Raw genomic sequence first — 18,914 nt, 5'->3', positions numbered from 1 at the left:
CGCTTCCATCCTGGCTGAAGAATTATTTCAAATAGCTTGTGTTGGTGCGTCTAAGGAGATTCGGATCTCACATCGATCTAACTGGTGGTTTAACAACAATATGAAGGTTGTGTTTGTAAGAAAACAAAAGGCTTACAGAAAATGGCAGAAAACCAGAACCGCTGAAGACTACATCGCTTACAAAAAAGAACGAGCCTGTTTCTTAAAGCACAAACGCCAAGAGTACAACCTTGCAATTTCTAAAAAGCTTAAACAGTCTAAAAGAATCAATAACAACAAGAATACCAACTTCACCATGGATGAAACTTTATTTAGGGAATGGGCGAACAGTATCTTCGGAATCTCTCCAGACCCTAATTTAAAGAATAACTCTCTCGCACCAGACAATACCAGTTGGCTGGTAAATTACATGAATAACATGACTCCATCCGGATCCAATCTTGATATCAGACCTCTTCTAACAGAAATCACCATAACCAAAGAAAATGTAATTCAGGCATTAAATAGTCTCCCAAATAAATCCACTTCTGGCCCTGATATGTTCCCCCTCTTCATCATGAAAGTAAGCAGTCCATTCATCATCGAGGTCTTGCTACACATATTTAGAGAAACCCTACACACTGGAATTATCCCTGAAATATGGAAACATTATATTGTAAAACCTGTGCCTAAAGTCAAACATCCGAAAGACAAGAAGGATTTTCGTCCAATCTCTATAAGCTGCAATTTACTAAAATTGTTCGAGAAGACTCTGCTGCCAATTCTTGTTATGCATTTTTTCCATAAAAGACCACCATATTTACACACTGTGATTCCAAAGAGATCAACTGTGACTAATCTAATGGACACCCTATTTCGGATCCAAATGACTCTGAACGCCAAAGAACAGATTGATGTAGTATTTTTAGACATTAAAGCTGCTTTCGATAATGTCTCAATCAATTCCTTGATGACAATACTTGAAAGGCACTTCAGAATACAGGGAGGCCTATTAAAAGTCATCGTTTCCATTCTCAAACAAAGGCATTTGAGAGTAGAACATAGAACCTTCCAATCGAACCACGTCGTCTACAGAGGAGTCCCCCAAGGTGGCGTCCTTTCCGCACTATTTTTTGCTGCCGCTTTGGACCCCTTCCTATCTACGCATCCTGACTGCAGCTCTTACGCAGATGATATAAAACTCTTCATCTCGTCAAAACACGGTGACAAATCTGAAGCAATCAACGCCCATGCCACTGCCCTAATAGAAGAACTTGTCCATTATCTTGAGAATATTGGCCTATCCATAAATCCGACCAAGTCAGCACAAATGTCTTTCACCAACCTGAAGAAGAAGATGAACATAAACATCTACATAAATGGTATTAGAGTGCAAAAGGTTTCTCATCACACTGATCTAGGGCTCACCTGGGATGAAGGCCTGACCTTCCAACAGCACTTTGCCAACACTAAAGCAAAAACTCTGTCAGCAATGTGGGCGATAAGACAGGAACTTACTGGAGTAAACAACCAAAAACTTGCCACTCACTACATACAAACATGTCTTGTTCCCATTCCCATGTATGCCTCGACGATCTGGTCCTCTGCTTCCCTCACTAACATCAAAAAATTCATGGGTATCGAGTACTGGATTTTAAGGTGGTTGAACCGTGTTAATGGCCTCCCTTTCACCATCTCGAGATCAATCATGTATGCTAACCTCGGTTGCACCCCTTGGAATCAGTTGCTGATTACAGGAAATCTGCGTAATCTCTGTCAACTCCTCACCGATCGCTTTGACGCTCCAAATGTCCATAATCTTGTTGCAGGTCCTAGGCTTTCCCGCGTCCTTTGCAATAGTTCATGGATTCCCCTAAGAAGCTTATTACAGAATTTAACTATGCTTAGAAGATGTTTTCCGTCTAACATCCTCCAAACGTACAACACCCGAAGATTGATCCCCACAAGTTCTGTGATGAGAAAGCGTACAGATCTGAGAAGATACAGGACATGTACCACCACATACAACTGTAGAAGTTTCCTGATTATCTCCTTCAGGATGGAATCTCCCATGAACTCTACTTTGCTGAAGAATTAATTTGTTTTAAATCATTATGTGTTTTGTATGTATATGTATTGGCTGTATGTGCACACATTAGGACGCGTATGTGTTTATATGTCTCTACCTTTTGCTCGTGTCACTGTATATATTTTTATCCGATATATTTGCTCACTTTAGATGTTTGTTGGATAAAGAAACTAATGTTCATAATATTATATAGAAACTGTTTCTATAAAATAGAAATAATAATAATATGTGTAATTTATGTACGACTTCTATGTTTGCTGTCTAAGTCAAAATGTACAAATGTATATAGGCACCCTCCTAGCTGAAGGCTGTTCAGGGGTGAAGCATATGGAATAAATTGAATAATAAATAAATAAATAAAACTGGTCTAGGAAAGGGGTTCCCAATCGTGGGTCATGGCCCACTGGAGGGCCAAAGCACGTTTTCCAGGCGGGCCACAAAGACTGTCCAATTCTTTCTTGACAGACTACACCATTTTTGAGTTGTACCTGACAAAGTTGGCAGAACACGGTATGACTCATGCAAGTTGCATGAGTTATACCGTGTTCTGCATAGTGTTTAGTTTCTGGCAGTTGCTGCAACTTATTCACTTGTGTTTTGTAGTGCGCTTGAGTCAGATGCTCGTGTCACTCTTTCATGTTTATTACCTTCCAAGACACTATTTCTAGGTAAGTTATGTTGTTCATATACATGTACAATGAACCATGTTCTAGTTCATGTACAATGGTTTTCAAAGAAAGTGCATCACCTAGGAATTTCATATTTCCAACCCTTTTAGATGCAAGAAAAGTACAAACTTGAAGCTTCCTACCATGAAAAGCTGTGGGTCTTTCACTGCACATACCTTGTGGATATTTTTGATCAACTGGACAGACTGAATCTAAAGCTGCATGAAAAAGGAACAACTATCATTCAGTTCATTGACACTCTCAGTGCATTTATACGGAATGCTTGAAAACTGGAAACGAAAGGCCGAGAAAGGGAACTTTGCCATGTTCAAATCTCTTTTACCAGTCACTATTAATGATCCGTTGGATCCTGGCGTTGCAAATGATGTTGTTGACACACCTCAGCTGTCTCCGAGAAGAATTTCTGCAGTACTTTCCAGAAATTTGGAGAGAATAACTGTCGCTCACGCGGAATTCTTTTCTTGTTAAAGTCAGTGACGTCCAGGATGACCTGCAAGATGAACTAGTTTAACTTCAAAATGATTTTGAACGCAGAGATGTTTTTGAAGGTTTCTCTATCTATGAATTTGGTCAAAAATGACGGGAAGCTACCCCAACATTGCAAAGGAATGCCTTCGGAAGCGCCTGTCCTTTGCAACGACTTATCTTTGTGAATCAGGCTTCTCAGTGTTGATGCAGTTGAAGACAAAGGCTCGGAATCGCCTTGAATGGGAGGCAGATCTTAGATGTGCGCTTTCTACAACAGAACCTAGGATTGGAAAATTGGTGCAGAAAATTCAGGAGAACATCTCTGTTGGGTCCATTGTTGTTTTCTATATTTGTTGAGCAGATGGGCTGAGAGGTGGCAACTGAAGTTTAACATTGACAAAAAAGTAAAGTACTGCATATGGGTAGCAGTAACTCCAGAGTAACATATCAACTGTGTGGTACTACACTCAGGGTGGTAGAGAATGAAAAAAGACCTGGGGGTAATTAAGCAGTCAGATATGCAGTTTTCTGAGCAGTGCAGACAGTCTGCAAGAGTAGCTCATAGTGTGTTTTCAATGATATACAGGAATTTTTCTAGCAGGGATAAGGAGGAGATTATCCCCTTGTATACGGCAATGGTCAGGCCACACCTTGAGTACTGTATACAGGTCTGGAGGCCTCATTTTAAAAGGATGTAGAGCTGCTGGAACGAGTACAGAGAAGGGCAACTAGATTAGTGAATGGAACAAAGGGTTGCTCTTACGAAGAAAGGCTTCGGATTTGCAAATTACAGAGTCTGGAGACTAGACACCTGAGAGGTGATCTGATTGAGGTGTATACGGCCTTGAATGGTTTGAGCAAGCTCAATGCTGATGGGATTCTTCCTCTTGCCCAGATTAATCGCCTGAGGGGACATACATTCAAATTGAGGAAAGACAGTTGTAGAATAGATGAACGGAAATTTGCATTTAGCCAGCGTGTGGTTGATTGCTGGAACAAACTTCCATCTGTCGTAGAAGTTGACAGCGTAATCAAATTCAAGGCAGAAGTACACAAACATTTGGAGGAAATGGATGGGTAAAATGGGAAAGTTTTATTTTTATTTTTATTTTTTTTTTTGGCTGATGCTGTATAAGCTTGTTTTCTTGCATCTATATCATATGCCTGTACTAATGCTAACTAAAGTAGTTTCAGCTTAAACTGGTTTGAGTTTTGTTTTTTCATTCGGCAGATGCCTGCAGTGTTTTGTTTTTACATAGAAATTGTTCAAATGAGAAACATCGTTCCATTAATAAATACTTTTAAATTGAACTAAGTTGTGGTTGTTATTGACATTTCTTTGTTTTCAAAAAATTGCTCAGCTATGATCCCCACTAAGCCATGACATGTCAGGCCAAAAGCCAGTTGGGCCACATAGAGAACAAAGTTGGGAAACACTGGTCACTTCTCCTCCCATTGGAAACTGGAATTTTTCATGTTGATTTGCCTGTTTGGCAATCAGCCAAACAGGCAAATCAACAACAGAATTCATACAGTGTACAAATACAGCAAACTGAAGCCCCATAGCCTTGGTTTCTTTGGGGATGATGAAAACGATATCAATTCGCTCTTAGTAAATTCTAATTGATGTTTACTGAATGTAATCATTTCTTGTCACGTATACACAGTGAATAATGTCAGGATGAAAATCGCTAATTCAGGGGTCACAGTATTTACCTTATTTCCCGGCCATAAGACGCACACCTTTTCTCCTGTAAAATATTGAAAAAGCAGGTACTCAATTAATCAGAGTTAGCTGTATTTCATCAGCTGTTTGCCAAATTTAGCCATTGCCACCCCAATTAACAAACCACAGTTTACACTAAAAGGTTGCATGAAACGACCAACAATTCCACAGGTGTTAGAATGGGTGAAAAACCAGTGGGAATTAATTAATCATGGCATGGGGTTAGTCTGACTTCAAACCCCATGGGTGACTGGAAGAATTCTTAAAAGGCCTCATCCGGGGTTGTATCTAGCTGCTCTCGGGAGGAGGGGATAAATTTTTTAGCTCGCACAACATGCAAATGCCTGTAAATAATGCAGGATGAAGATCATAGGAACCAGAGCCCTATGATCCAACTACACTAAGTGAACAGAAACATGGGAATACCTACCCAGTAACGAGTAGGCCCACCTTTCTCCCGGATAAGGGCAGTCACACGGCGAGGCATTGAGTCCACTAGTTCACGAAAGCATTCCACAGGTATTTCCATCAATGCTTGCTACACCATTGTCCAAATTACGTCGCATTCCTGGATGGAGGATGCAAAGCTCGAACGGACCTTTCCACAGCATCCCAAAGATGCTCCACGGGGTGTCCGGTGAACGGGGAGGCCATTCCATGGTGGTAAAATCTGCAGAATGCTCTTCGAACCATGTTCTAGTTACCATGGCTCTGTGGGGAGGCGCATTGTCCTGTTGCAAGAGTCCATTGCCTTGTGGGTGCAAGATGATGATGCAGATGGTCTGGAAGGATGGACACGCAGAGATATGTCTAGACGTACCAGAAGTCCCAACGTGTGCCAGCTGCCTGATCGATTCCTTGTTGACATGACCAGGGCTCCCACTCGTGGGTTTTTCCACCCAGATCTGGGTTTTTTGATTGTCATCTGGGTTGATAGGTTTTTTTCACAAAAATATCTCATTATCTGGGTTTTTTCGGTAATTTTTAATTTTAAGTCAAAATTTATTTTTATTTCTTGTAAATAAATAAAATTTAATACATTTAATAAATGTTTATGAGAGAGGCAGTCCTCTCATTTGAGAGGGGAGGATGGTCATGACAGTATCGTGGTGTGTGTGCGGGAGCAGAGACGCTTGCCGACGGCAATGAGTCTTAAATGTGAGCCATCACCAGAGCACGATTCTATATTGAATAATTGGGTACAGCAAAGACTGTCCCAGCGACCTAGCCAGTCGCTTGAATGTATGAAAAATGCGCCGTACGTTGCGATCACCGAAAAAGAATGGTGAGAAACGTTTACACAAATTGCCGATACACGTACCGCCAAGTAAATTACAAGCAGAACACACATGAAAAAGAAAATATGAGCCCAAAAGGGACGGTCTGGGGCCGCCTGCGCTGAGAAGTGTATGGCGGTCCGATGTCTTCCTCACTCTAAAATCGCTGGGTGTTCGAAGAGAAGCCCCTAGAAATGAGAGCGAATAAAGCAGATACTGACACCGATAAGAGAAGTAATCGAAACGAATGGTGAAAAATATGTGTGGGCTGATCAATACCGATGATGGCTAATCAGCTCTTGATAAAGTGCAGCGTACCTGTGAACCCCTGCCATGTGTTACACCTCTCCTCTATGCCTCTCGTTCCGTTTGCGAAGTAGTGCCCGTTGGTCTACACAGCAAATCCAGTCGCCTGTTCCGCCCGAAGTGCTGATCGGGCGGCGTTCTGGATTCGAATTTCTATTTATTAAGTTTGCTGCCTATGCGCCCGAGCGCCGAGATTTCTTTCGAAGTCGAAGCATTCTTCCGCACCACGAGTTGGAGAGCGGAGCGGGGTCGAGGCTAACTGCTCCTCATTGCGAGGTCTTATTTAAGACATTCTCATTTAAGACCTCTCTCAATACATTTAATAAACTTGGACATTAAGCTTGATATACCATCATCAATATCATTTATAAATACAGAAAACAATAAGGGACCCAACACTGAGCCCTGAGGGACTCCACTAATAACATTAGGCCACGATGAGCAGTGTCCACTGATTACAACTCTCTGTCTTCTCCCCCTCAACCACCCCGTTATCCATAGCAGCAATTTGCCTCCAATGTCACACTGCTCCAATTTGTGTAGCAGTCTTCCATGTGCAACAGTATCAAAAGCCTTTCTAAGATCCAAGTATATAATATCAAAGTTATTCCCTGCATCCAGTTCTTTTGTGACTGCATCATAGTATCCAATCAAGTTGGTCAGGCAAGACTTCCCCTTAACAAAACCATGCTGTGTCCGAGCTATAACTGAAGTCTTGTCTAAATGATCCTGCAGTGCTTCTTTAACCAGTGCCTCCATTAATTTTCCTGGAACAGAAGTTAAGCTCACAGGTCTATAATTACTTGTGTCAGCCTTTGATCCTCCTTTGTGAATTGGGGTCACATTTGCACATTTCCAGTCTATGGGTACCTCCCCTGAGTCCAAGGAAGCTCTCATAATTATGGCTAAGGGTTTGCTTACTTCCTTTGCTGCCTCCTTTAATATAACTGGATAGATCCCATCCACCCCGGGTGCCTTTCTTGTGTTTATCTTCAACAGTTTCTCTTCCACTTTACTCCCAGTTATTTCAAGATTCTGTAGCTTACTGCTAGAGTTGAATACACCTCTGGCATTCCCCTCGCTGAATAACTCCTCATGTGTGAATGTCGATGCAAAATATTCATTTAGTTTGTTAGCTACCTGAGCAGGATCATCAACAGTTGTACCAATGTACCAATTTACACTTGATAGAAGTGTAAATTGGTACACTTCTATCAAGTGTACCAATCTGATTCATCCCCTTCCTTCTAGAGTTTACATAAGTAAAGAACTCTTTGCTGTTTTTCTTTGCATCCCTTGCCAAGGATTTCTCGTAATCTGCCTTCGCCTGCCTAACTTCCTTTGTAACTTGGTTGCATATCAACTTGTATCTATCATAGGCTTCTGTGTCATGTGTTAATTTGTAAGTATCCCATGCATTTTTCTTCTCTGCCATATGCCTCATTAGTTCATCTGACATCCATTTTGTCCAAGTTTGCAGACGGTACAAAGGTTGGCAGGGTTGTCAAGGGCACTACTGACACTATGCTGCTGTAACAGGATCTGGAAAGGTTGAGCAGATGGGCTGAGAGGTGGCAAATGAAGTTTAACATTGACAAATGTAAAGTACTACACATGGGAAACAGCAACCCCAGAGCAACGTATCAACTCTGTGGTACTACACTGACAGTGGTAGAGAATGAAAGGGACTTGGGGGTGGTTCTGCAGACAGATATGAAGTTCTCTGAGCAGTGTAGACGGGCTGCAAGAGTAGCTCATGGAGTATTGTCAATGATATACAGGAATTTTTCCAGCAGGGATAAGGAGGTGATTATTCCCTTGTATAAGGCAATGGTCAGGCCACACCTAGAGTACTGTATACAGGTCTGGAGGCCTCATTTCAAGAAGGATGTAGAGCTGCTGGAACGAGTACAGAGAAGGGCAACAAGATTAGTGAATGGAACAAAGGGGTGCTCTTACGAAGAAAGGCTTAAGTTTTGCAAATTACAGCGTCTGTAGACTAGGCACCAGCGAGGTGATCTGATAGAGGCGTATAAAGCCTTGAATGGTTTGAGCATGCTCAATGCTGATGGGATTTTTCCTCTAGCTCAGAATAATCACCTGAGAGGGCATAAATTCAAATTGAGGAAAGACAGATGTAGGATAGACGTGCGGAAATTTGCCTTTAGCCAGCGGGTGGTTGGTTGGTGGAACAGACTTCCATCCCTTGTAGTGGAGGTTGATAGCCTAAATAAGTTTAAGGCTCAGCTGGACAGGTATTTTGAACGAACAGAGGGGTGAAGTGGAAGTGGGTTTTTTTGGCTGATGCTGCATAAGCTTGCTTTCTTGCATCAAATGCCTCTACTAATGCTAATGCTAAAAAAAAAATAACAGTTTACAATTTTCTTAATTTTATATTCTAACAATACTGATCATAATTTGTAATATCTCAAGTGCTTGTACAAAATACTACAAATGTAAAAGGATTTCAAAGTTTTCGCAGGGTTCTACACTATGAAATTACGCTTACATGTTCATACATGTAAGCATACATGTTCGTGTTACTAACATATATGCTCAGCCTATTGAGCAGGCGGAAGGCGGTCTTTACTGCACAGTCTTTCGTGATTGTTCGTGGTATTATTGCATTATTTGGTGTGATTTTTACATTTATGCGTGTACTACGTACAGTGATATAATAAATTTAAATTGTAGTGACTATTTCTATGTTATGTTAATGGATTAGTGATTTATTTTTTATTTTATAGAACATTTTAAATAAGATAACTGCTAATTAGCCATACCCACAAATTGTCCACAATGTCTGAAACTTCTTCCCCACAGAGAAAGATGAGTAAACGGTGGTATACTCAAAGTTTTAGAAATGAATGTTTAAAAGATCCGGAATTAAAGGATTGGTTGAAAGAAGACAGTAATGAAAAAGGTGCGTCTTACTGTATTTGTTGTGAAATGAAATTAAAGAATGCCAATAAATCGATGTTACTAGCGCATAAAAATACAGTTAAACATAAAAAAGTGCAAATATTGCTAAGACAAGTTCAACGTTAGACACGTTCTTCAAAAACGTAAACCTACAGAGAATGAAGAAGTAGCAAAGGCAGAGTTAACAATTGCTGCACTCATTTCTGAGCATAATATTCCATTTGCGCAATGTGATCACCTTATAGAAACATGTAAGAAAGCATTTCATGATAGCAATATTGCAAAACAAGTTCAGATGAAGGCGGCTAAAGTCTCTTATCTTATACAAGATGGCATAGCCTATCATGAAAAAATATACATTTCTAACATGTGCAGAAACAACAAGTTTTCAATGATAATAGATGAAAGTACAGATTTATCTTTATCTCAAGTTCTAGCTGTTGTTGTTAGATATTTTGATATTCAAAAACTTGATGTTGTAGATATGTTACTTGACACTGTTTGTGTCGAAAATGGTACTTCAGAAGGGCTTTATCAAGCTGTAAAAGATCTTTTCATAGAAAAAAACATTCAAATAAGTAATCTCGTTGGCTTTGGAAGTGATAATTGTGCCACTATGATGGGTACTAAGAGTGGGTTCCAGTCATTGCTAAAAAAGGATTGTTTGTTATTGTTATTTGGTTTTTAGGAGCATTTGCAACTAAGGCCATATTGCTCCGGCATATGCGGTGGTCATTTCCTGACCTTTCCGCATCCTCTGTATTTGGTGGAGACGGGCTCGAACCCCGGTCTAATCAAGAAGCGTGTGCTACGCACTGCTGCTCATTCTCACCTGGCTACGGAGGCGCCCCTAAAAAAGGATGTACCATCAGTATTTATAATGGGATGTGTTTGCCATTCTTTTGCATTATGTGCTAGTCATTCAGTCAAGGTACTACCGTCATATCTAGAAATATTTATAAAAGATATATCTTGTTATTTTTCCTGTAGTAGTAAAAGATTAAACGAGTTCAAAATGATTCAAGATGATTGTAGATACTGCTAAGCATAAAATCCCCAAATTAGCACAAACACGTTGGTTATCCTGTGGCAATGTAATAAAAATTATTATTGAGCAGTGGGATGCGTTAGTTCTTTATTTTCAGTCTCAATCAAAAATTGACAAAATCGATGGTGCAGGGAATATTTACAATATTATGATCACCAAAGGAACTAAGCATATGTTGTTGTTTTTAGGATATGTACTGGAGAAAATAAACTGCCTGAATATTGAATTTCAATCTGAGCACATTTCAGATTGCACTTACTTCATTCAATGGTTTCAATTGAGTATAAAAATATTCTTAGTTTTTTTCATAAAAGAAGTCATTATTTCGTGCAAGCTGGTTGAAATTGATCCAAGCAATGCAATAAATCATAAGCCTCTGAATAAAATATATTTGGGAGGCCGTTGTATGGCCTTATTAAATTCAACACCACTTGGTGACAGTGAAAGCAGGTTTAAAAATGACTGTTTAAAATTTCTTGTTGAACTTTGTATGGAAATCAGAAAAAGATTTCCTCTAAATGATGATGGAATTATCGCCAGTCTCAATGTTCTTGACCCAGCAGTGATACATGATCGTGCCAATTCGCCATCCTCAATTTTCCATTCTGAAGACAAACTAGATCTTCTAGATGATGAATGGAGATCATTTCGTTTAAATCAAGATTTAGATTTCTCTTACAAAACCATCCCTGAGTTTTGGTATCTGTTACGTAATGTAAAAGATGGCTTTAATAATTCATAATATGAGATTTTATCTAACTTTATGACCAGTCTAACTATTTTACCTCACTCTTCGGCAAGCGTAGAAAGAATCTTCTCCCAAGTAAACCATATAAAAACAAAAGCCACAAACTCCCTTAAACCAGAAACTGTGAAAAATCGACTAATGGCAAAACAGGCGATAAATAGATCTAATCAAAATTGCTATACATGGAAACCTAAATCAGAATTGGTAAAAGAAGTCATACAAGGAACTTGTCATAAAAGATACGAAGAACGTTTGAAAAAAATGAAAGAATTTCAAAAAATAAATGTGGAGGGAACTGAATGGGATGAAAATTCTGATTACAATTAAATAAAAGATATTTTTGCATGGTAAGTTTTATCTTATTTGTGTTGCTATACTATATGATGAAAACTAGGTTTTTTTTGGGTTTATTTAAGTTGCAATCTAAGTTTTTTTTAAAATTTGTGAGTGGGAGCCCTGGACATGACGAGTGCATAGTATCATGCGGTTTCCGCCAGATGCATACCCTTCCATCCGTTCGAAATAACTGGAAACAGGACTCATCGGACCAGGAGACCGTCTTCAATCATCCAAGTGCCGAAGTTCTTTCGCCCAGTTGAGTCCTGTGTCGTGGTGTTAGCAATGGGACTCTGGTCGGTCAGCGGCTCCCATAACCTATTGCGGCTAATGATCGCCTGATGGTCATGGTGGAGACTTAAGTCTCAACCTCCAACCCATGCACGGTACTAAGTACTATAGGTTCTAATACCTCTCGTCTTTGGGGCTTTCATAAAAAAAAAAAAAAAAAAAATCGATTAATTCACTAACGATTAGGAACCGGGTATCCTATGAATTCTGTCCTTTCAGTGTATTCTTGAAACAACCAGCTAACTGGATTGTAAGATATGCTAGTTGAAAGCAAGATTGAGAATATAACCAGGAGCATAATTTCAAGGGAAAAAATTAACATTGTTCTTATGAGACTTTCGTTGGGATCAGTAGACCTTGTATGTTAATACAGTATTAATAAAGGCTAAAGCCAGGTTAATTTAGAACCAACCTTAAAAAAAAAAAATTCCCTTAATCATGATCTCAACATTTTGAGTTAACTTCAATTATCGACACAATTTATTCCAAAATAAAAAAATAAAAAAAGTTAAAGTAACAAAGCATTTCAAAGCCTTTGCCAGTTGTTTCATCAACATGCATCTACTAATTTTGAAAAGTAATAATTTCATGGAAGTTCCCTCCAATCCTTCATTAAATGTTAAAATTAACTATGTATTCGTTTTTCTTCTCTGGTAAATTAACTGTTTTACTGTGATATATAGCTGCCATTTCTGCAACAGGTTAGCCGTTCATTCATCAACTTCTCACGACTGCACATTTAGATTTTATGATTCTCCAAACTCTTCCACTCTTTGATATTCATATTTTATCCGTGCAACCTTCTTTAACACCTGTTTCACTGCTCTTAAATTTTTAACGATCGTATTTATCGGGCAGGTAGAATCGCAAACCAGATTATCTAGACTGGATGTTGGTCAGTGCCCATTACCACGTTGAGCACGTTAAGGGCAACGGTTGGTCATCCACCCTGTTAAGTTATTCTCTTCAGATCAGCATCTCCTGCACTGCGCAAAAAAAGTAAAGAAAACAAAAAAAAAAAAAAAAAAAAACATGTCAGGCTTTATTTATGATGTGCGTCTAATTCTTATAACTTGTATGTTTGAGTTTTTCACGCAGATTTTTATTACCATTCTGTTTGCTATCACGGTTTCTAAACACAGATCACGAGACGGAAGTTCATTTAGGTTAACTTCGCTTTTTAACCTTGCCTTAGTGAGACAGAAAAACACACATGAGCTTGAATGTCACAGCGCATGCACCATCTCATCCCCACATGTTTTATTTTGATGACGAAAGAGTAAAACTGCAGTATTGCGTTAGAACTGTTTGCATGAGATCGTCCTTATGACCCGATTTCTTCGTTATGACCCTTTTATATCATTGCTAACCTACAGCATCATGTTGGAAACGTGCACACCTGCAGATGGAATTCTAAATCCATACCCACCTACCTCCCCAACCAACTTTCGTGTCTGATGACACCAAGTAATCTGGCACGATTATTGTGTCATCCACACAAACTACATATTTCGTATTTCGTGATATGGTCTGCAGTTCTAAAATTAGCTGAGAGCAGAGAGATAGCAAACTGGATACAAAATTAGGACAGGAAATGCTAGTATTGTTATTTTATATAATTATTTACCATCAAGTAGGGCCCCAATCAATTCAACATTCATTATGTTTGACGAGTCAACGGTTGCCATTAATCATGATTTTTGCATGGAAATAATTTCTGTAGATGTACGTAATAAAAATCATTACTGTCAGTGAAATAAAAGACTGCTACACATTTTTTTTTTTTTTTTTTTTTTTTTTTTAAAGAAAATGTTGTAAAGTTTTATATTACGATATAATCAGACCCTCTTGCAACAAGCAACTTCAACGAGCATCCAGATCCTCATTACCCAGAAGTTAGAATACCATCCCTGGTTATACAGGATGTTCCAAAAATGATGGTTAATAATTTAAAGGTGAAAAGTACAAACTAAAATAAGCAAAAAAGTTCCAGTGAACGCCGGTCAGCAAATGAACCGTTTTCGGGAAAATGCATATTTTCTGTTACGATCCGCCACTGGCTATGGGAGCACTAGTTTAGCAAAAAGCTGTGGATCCTTTGCTAGGGGTGGTTTTATTAAACATAAGATAATACATTTTTAATTTTTGGTTTCAACACCACAGGATTTTACAGATGTTACAGGATGTTACAAAAAGTGTTTGAAATGTTGTCTGTACGCAGCTTTGCAGTCTTCTCTGCATTGAGTTGCGATTCCTCTCAGGCATTCCTGGGCCATTTCTGATTTGCTGAAAGGAGGGTAGGGTAGTCTGTATTGCTGAGACCGTGTACACGCTGGATATGGTAGGGGTACAATAATTGGGGATGCAAAATTTGCCACACACTGCTATGACTCAGTACTCGCTCTTGCAGAGCAACCCTCCTTGTCAAAATTCCTGGATTTTGTTCTATTCTTTCTACCATTTTGTTCTATTTCTTTCTAATGGAAACCTCGTATTTTTTGACGGGACATGGATCTTTTTATTATAAGATGCATTATTTTGGGTTAAAACCTGACCCGTTTTGCTACTGTACGTGTGTTGAAACCTAAGATCGTGTGCTGTATTATAGTATTATTTATGAGCAGTACAGACAAATTTTAAGAAATACTGTTGTCGTGTTGGTCCTGGAAATTAAAAATTATACCTCGCAAATAGAAGATATTTTAATGCCTTGCAAGATTTTGCAAGATTGGTCTTTAATAAGCGGAGACTGTCTTTCCTTGTAATGTCAACTTCTGGTCTTGCTGAGCAGTAAAAAGAGAAGGATATTTATTTATTTATTTTTATTTACTTTTTAAAAAAAAATTTTTGTTTATTTATTTATATATTTTTTATTCTTTTTATTTTATTATTTTTTTTTTGTGCTGGCCTGTAGTTTTAGGGTAACTGTAGGCAGGATATTATATATCTCCGGTTTGGATTTATATTCCAGGGGATAAGACTTTTTTTTTAAATTTTATTTATTATTATTAGTTTTTTATTTATTATTATTTTTTTTTATGCTGGTTCTCAATTGCAATCTGCACGCTGGCTAATATGTGCACATTGCAATTGATGAGCGGGATTGCTGGCATCTGATTTTTTTTTTTTTTTTTTTCACATGCAGAATTTTTTTTTTTGCTGGCTCTCGGGTGTGGGCGACCTGGGAGCGGGATTTTGCGGCCAGCTGCCGGTTTTGCACGGCCACTGGTGGGTGCGGGATTTTCTGGTGCTATGTTAGCACTGACATAGGAGTAGATCCAGGTTCGTCTCCTTATGCTACGGCGAGCATCGAGTGGTATTTGCCCATGTTGGTGGCTGCCACCTGATGGCAGAGATGTCTGGTAAATACACATTTACACTTCGGGCTGATGTGATTAAGAGTTTTTTTTCTCTACATGACAATTGGTGGAGATGGACGAATAGTCCTGGTGCCACTGTGAGATATATATATATATATATATATATATATACGTCTTCCTCACACCGGGTGGAAAAGGCCCGGGTTCGAATCCCGTCGATGATGCGAGGAACTTTAATTGGCTTTTTTCACTCTGTGGCTGAGTTAATCGGTCTCAGGCGTAGATAGCAAAGTTCCCCCCCCCCAGAAACTGTAGTTTTTTGTCCAGCAAACAGAAAAATCGACCATAGAACACACGCAATTAACAGACATAAGACACAGCACGACAGATGAATTTAATTATTCGGGTGGCCTAAATATAATAGTTTTTTTTTTTTTAATTCTTTCTAACACTTTTCCTCAACATCAGGTGTTATGCTTCTGGGCCTACCTGCTCGTACTCCATGTGCGAAGCGCCCATGTTCTCTAAGGCATTGATGTACCCTGATGAATGCGCGCCTGTTGGGCTCCTTCGGTGGGGAAATGCTTCTTGGTACAAATATGCAACCTCGAGTGCACTGCCGTTGGCTTTACCATACATGAAGTGCATGTCCGCATACTCTTCGTTGCTGTATCCTCTTTCCATGACAAGTACTAGTATGCCCGCTACGTCTCAGAGCATTGAGAGATGGGAAAGGGAGAGAATGAGCATAACCTAACCTAAACAAACTAGTCAGTGGTGGATCCCAACTCTGTACAGTTCACCTTTAAATTATTGACCATCACTTTTTGAAACACCCTGTATAACCGTTGTTCCATTTATGTAGAATTTAATACTACGAACTTTATGCATGCTGTAACCTGTGGCCAGGTAACGTAACCTTATTTTAATAAAGTTAGGTTATCCAAAATTTGATAATTGGTGGTTAGTTATTAATTAATAATTTAGGAAATGTAATTTCACGTGCATATCGCTATGTATCATATAGAAGTTACGACATATTAAATTCCTAGTCTTATTAAAGCGACCTAACCTTATTAAACACGGTTAGGTTACCTAAAATAGGATAAATAGGGAAGTTTAATTTTTAACTAGACATTTATGAAACATAATATTATTAAATAAAGTTAGGTTATATAAAGCGGGTTAAATAAAAACTTGGGAATTTATTACATAAAGGTTGATTTGCAGTGAGTATCAGTAATGGAAGTTTGATTGACATCTGTCAGTCCTGTTGAGCAGAAGCCAATGAGAGACGAGAATTATACAGTAATATCGGCCAAGCTATCGACTTATCAAATGAAAGTAACGGGATAAAAAGGGTTATTTAGTTAACTCTTGCGAAAATTCTAGGATATGAACCTAGAAAAAGAGTTCCTTAGTATCGCCCTCTAGTTAGACTATTTATTCGTCGTTATAGCAATTCAGGTCCAGTAGAAGCTAATGTTTATTCAGTTAATAAGTATATACTGTACTCATTTCAAACTTAATTTAATAATGGTGGTAGTTATTAAAAAATAAACTTTCGTGGCACCATGACGCGGTCTTGTTACGCAAAATTCACAGTCCTTGTGCAGTTTTAAATTTTCATAACTTCCGTTGTATACATGATAAAATCAAGCTGTAAAAAGGGTAAGGGATTTATTACAGTTTTACATACATTTATTCTTGAGATTGTTAATTCTCAACGTGTCCACCGTCATTACGTATACAAACTGAGATACGATTCTGAAGTTTTACAAATACGTTATGCTGTCGATTTTCAGTAATATCCTGAATCACATTACAGTAGTTATCCTAGTCCGTTATCAATTTACTTTCTCTTTTTTTTTCCTATGGGGACATGTTAAGACTATAGTCTAAAGAGCGAGGTTTTGTTGAATAAATAAGTTTTAACATGTCCCCATAGAAAAAAAATCCAATGGGCTCAAATCTAGTGAACGTGGTGGCAAAGAGATCGGTTCACTTCTTCCAATCCATACGTTGGGAAAATTTTCATTCAGAAACTGCCTAACACTGAGAGAAAAGTGACAACGTGCACCATCTTGCTGAAACACGTATCACCTATAATCCTAAACGACGTATTAGTTCAAGAATAAAGTAATTTTGCAGCATTTCCAAATAACTCTCACTATTTACAACCCGTCCTTGGCCTTCCAGATCGCGGTTTATCATTGATCGAACCTGTTTCTTTAAACTTTTTTGTCATCCAGTTAATTATGGAATTCCTGTGTGGTGCATCTTTGTTGTAATGGGTTCTAAATCTTTTTTTTTTTACTGCGGTTACAGACTTTAACTCGGCCAACCACAGCACACAATTTACTTTCTCTTCTATTTAAGCCATTTGGTCAAGCCTAATTCTGCAAACAAAAATAATAATAAAATTTTTGCTAACCTACAATAAAATAAATGAATCACTCTCAGCACATACTAAACGTCACTAAATTACAATTCTAACGTTTTTCACAGATTGATTTTATCATACATAGAACGGAAGGTATGAAAATTTAAAACTGCACAAGGACTTTATAATGACACTATATTAATTACGGGGTCTCAGAAGGCTATCCCGGCCTTTCTTCAGAAGTTGTAAGGAGTGACGCTAAGAAGGGTTGTTGATTATTTACTTCCATTTTCGCTTAAGGACATTGATACTAGTGGCTTTATAAATTAATGCGTACCCTCCATCTACAGAAAAAAAAAATTAAATCACATTCTCTGAAAAGGCTATCATTTTAAGGTATAGGTACACATCAACTTTGTGTGTGGACGATAACGTCAATATATATATAAATGAGCAAGGTGCTCTTATATAAATTTACATTGACATTGCATTGATGCTGTAGCGCTCGCTTTTTGAGTTGACCGTAGTTCGAGGTTACGTGACAGCTAAATACGATATAACGATCGTGTTCTTGTCAGAATGATTAATTGTAAACTCCTCTGACCTACGGGTATGTTGTCGTGCCGGAGTATAAACAAAAACATTTAATTTTTTATAAAACCTGTCTCCACGCAATTACGTACAGGGTTCATGGAATTTTCTCACCACCGCGGTCCTTCCCACAACTCAAGCCTGTCCAAATCATCCCACTCCACGGCATTTATTCTGTACTCTCGGTTCACACACAAATAGCGTGGTATATAATTATATAACGCCACGTGTCTCTCTGTCCAAATACCATTCGCGGTCGCATTATATTCTCTTAGAGATTTATTGAATGGCACTGACATCACGATTCATTTTATTTCCAGTTATGTCTCGACAAAGAGATGAAGAACAAGTTAGTACAGCTGGAGGTTTATTGTCTTCAAAAGAAGCAGGGCTGTAAAAGGACTGTAACACTAAATAACCTTGAGGTAAGGCATTTTTACTCCATAACTGGTTTCGTTACAGAATACAAATGAACAGTATTATTACTATTTTCTCAATGTCTGTTAACATATGAGAACCCATCCTATGGTATATCTTTACTTCATGAAGAACGAAACCATTCTTCAAGATGGGTATACTTTCGTATGTGAAACATTGTATTTTTCATTCTCTTCCACTCCCCTCCCCCCTAGTAAACGAAATTCCTATATAAGCTGCTGTTATTAGCAAAATAATAAGAGTATGAATGAATGCTTTATGAATTGCATTCCTTACAAAAATTTCGCCATAAATAGGCGATGA

General features: G+C 38.5%; 1 protein-coding gene across 2 annotated transcripts in view; it reads left to right on the top strand.

Moving 5' to 3' along the window:
- Positions 1–18,914, top strand: part of LOC150089690 (TNF receptor-associated factor 5-like) — a 146,865-nt gene that overhangs the window by 28,259 nt on the left and 99,692 nt on the right. Inside the window, exon 2 of one of the 2 annotated variants that reach the window (XM_090368735.1) lies at positions 18,494–18,598. The exons of the other annotated variant lie outside the window; for it this stretch is intronic. Within the exon in view, the coding sequence (XP_090224861.1) occupies positions 18,494–18,598 (105 nt within the window). The remainder of the gene's footprint in view (positions 1–18,493; positions 18,599–18,914) is intronic. 2 annotated transcript variants of the gene reach the window in all.

Source organism: Mastigoproctus giganteus, chromosome 2 (genome assembly GCF_048544385.1).
Source record: "Mastigoproctus giganteus isolate SK-2022 chromosome 2, ASM4854438v1, whole genome shotgun sequence".
Classification (NCBI taxonomy): domain Eukaryota; kingdom Metazoa; phylum Arthropoda; class Arachnida; order Uropygi; family Thelyphonidae; genus Mastigoproctus; species Mastigoproctus giganteus.
Note: the sequence above shows the minus strand (reverse complement) of the source record. Positions and strands in the feature narration are given on the sequence as shown.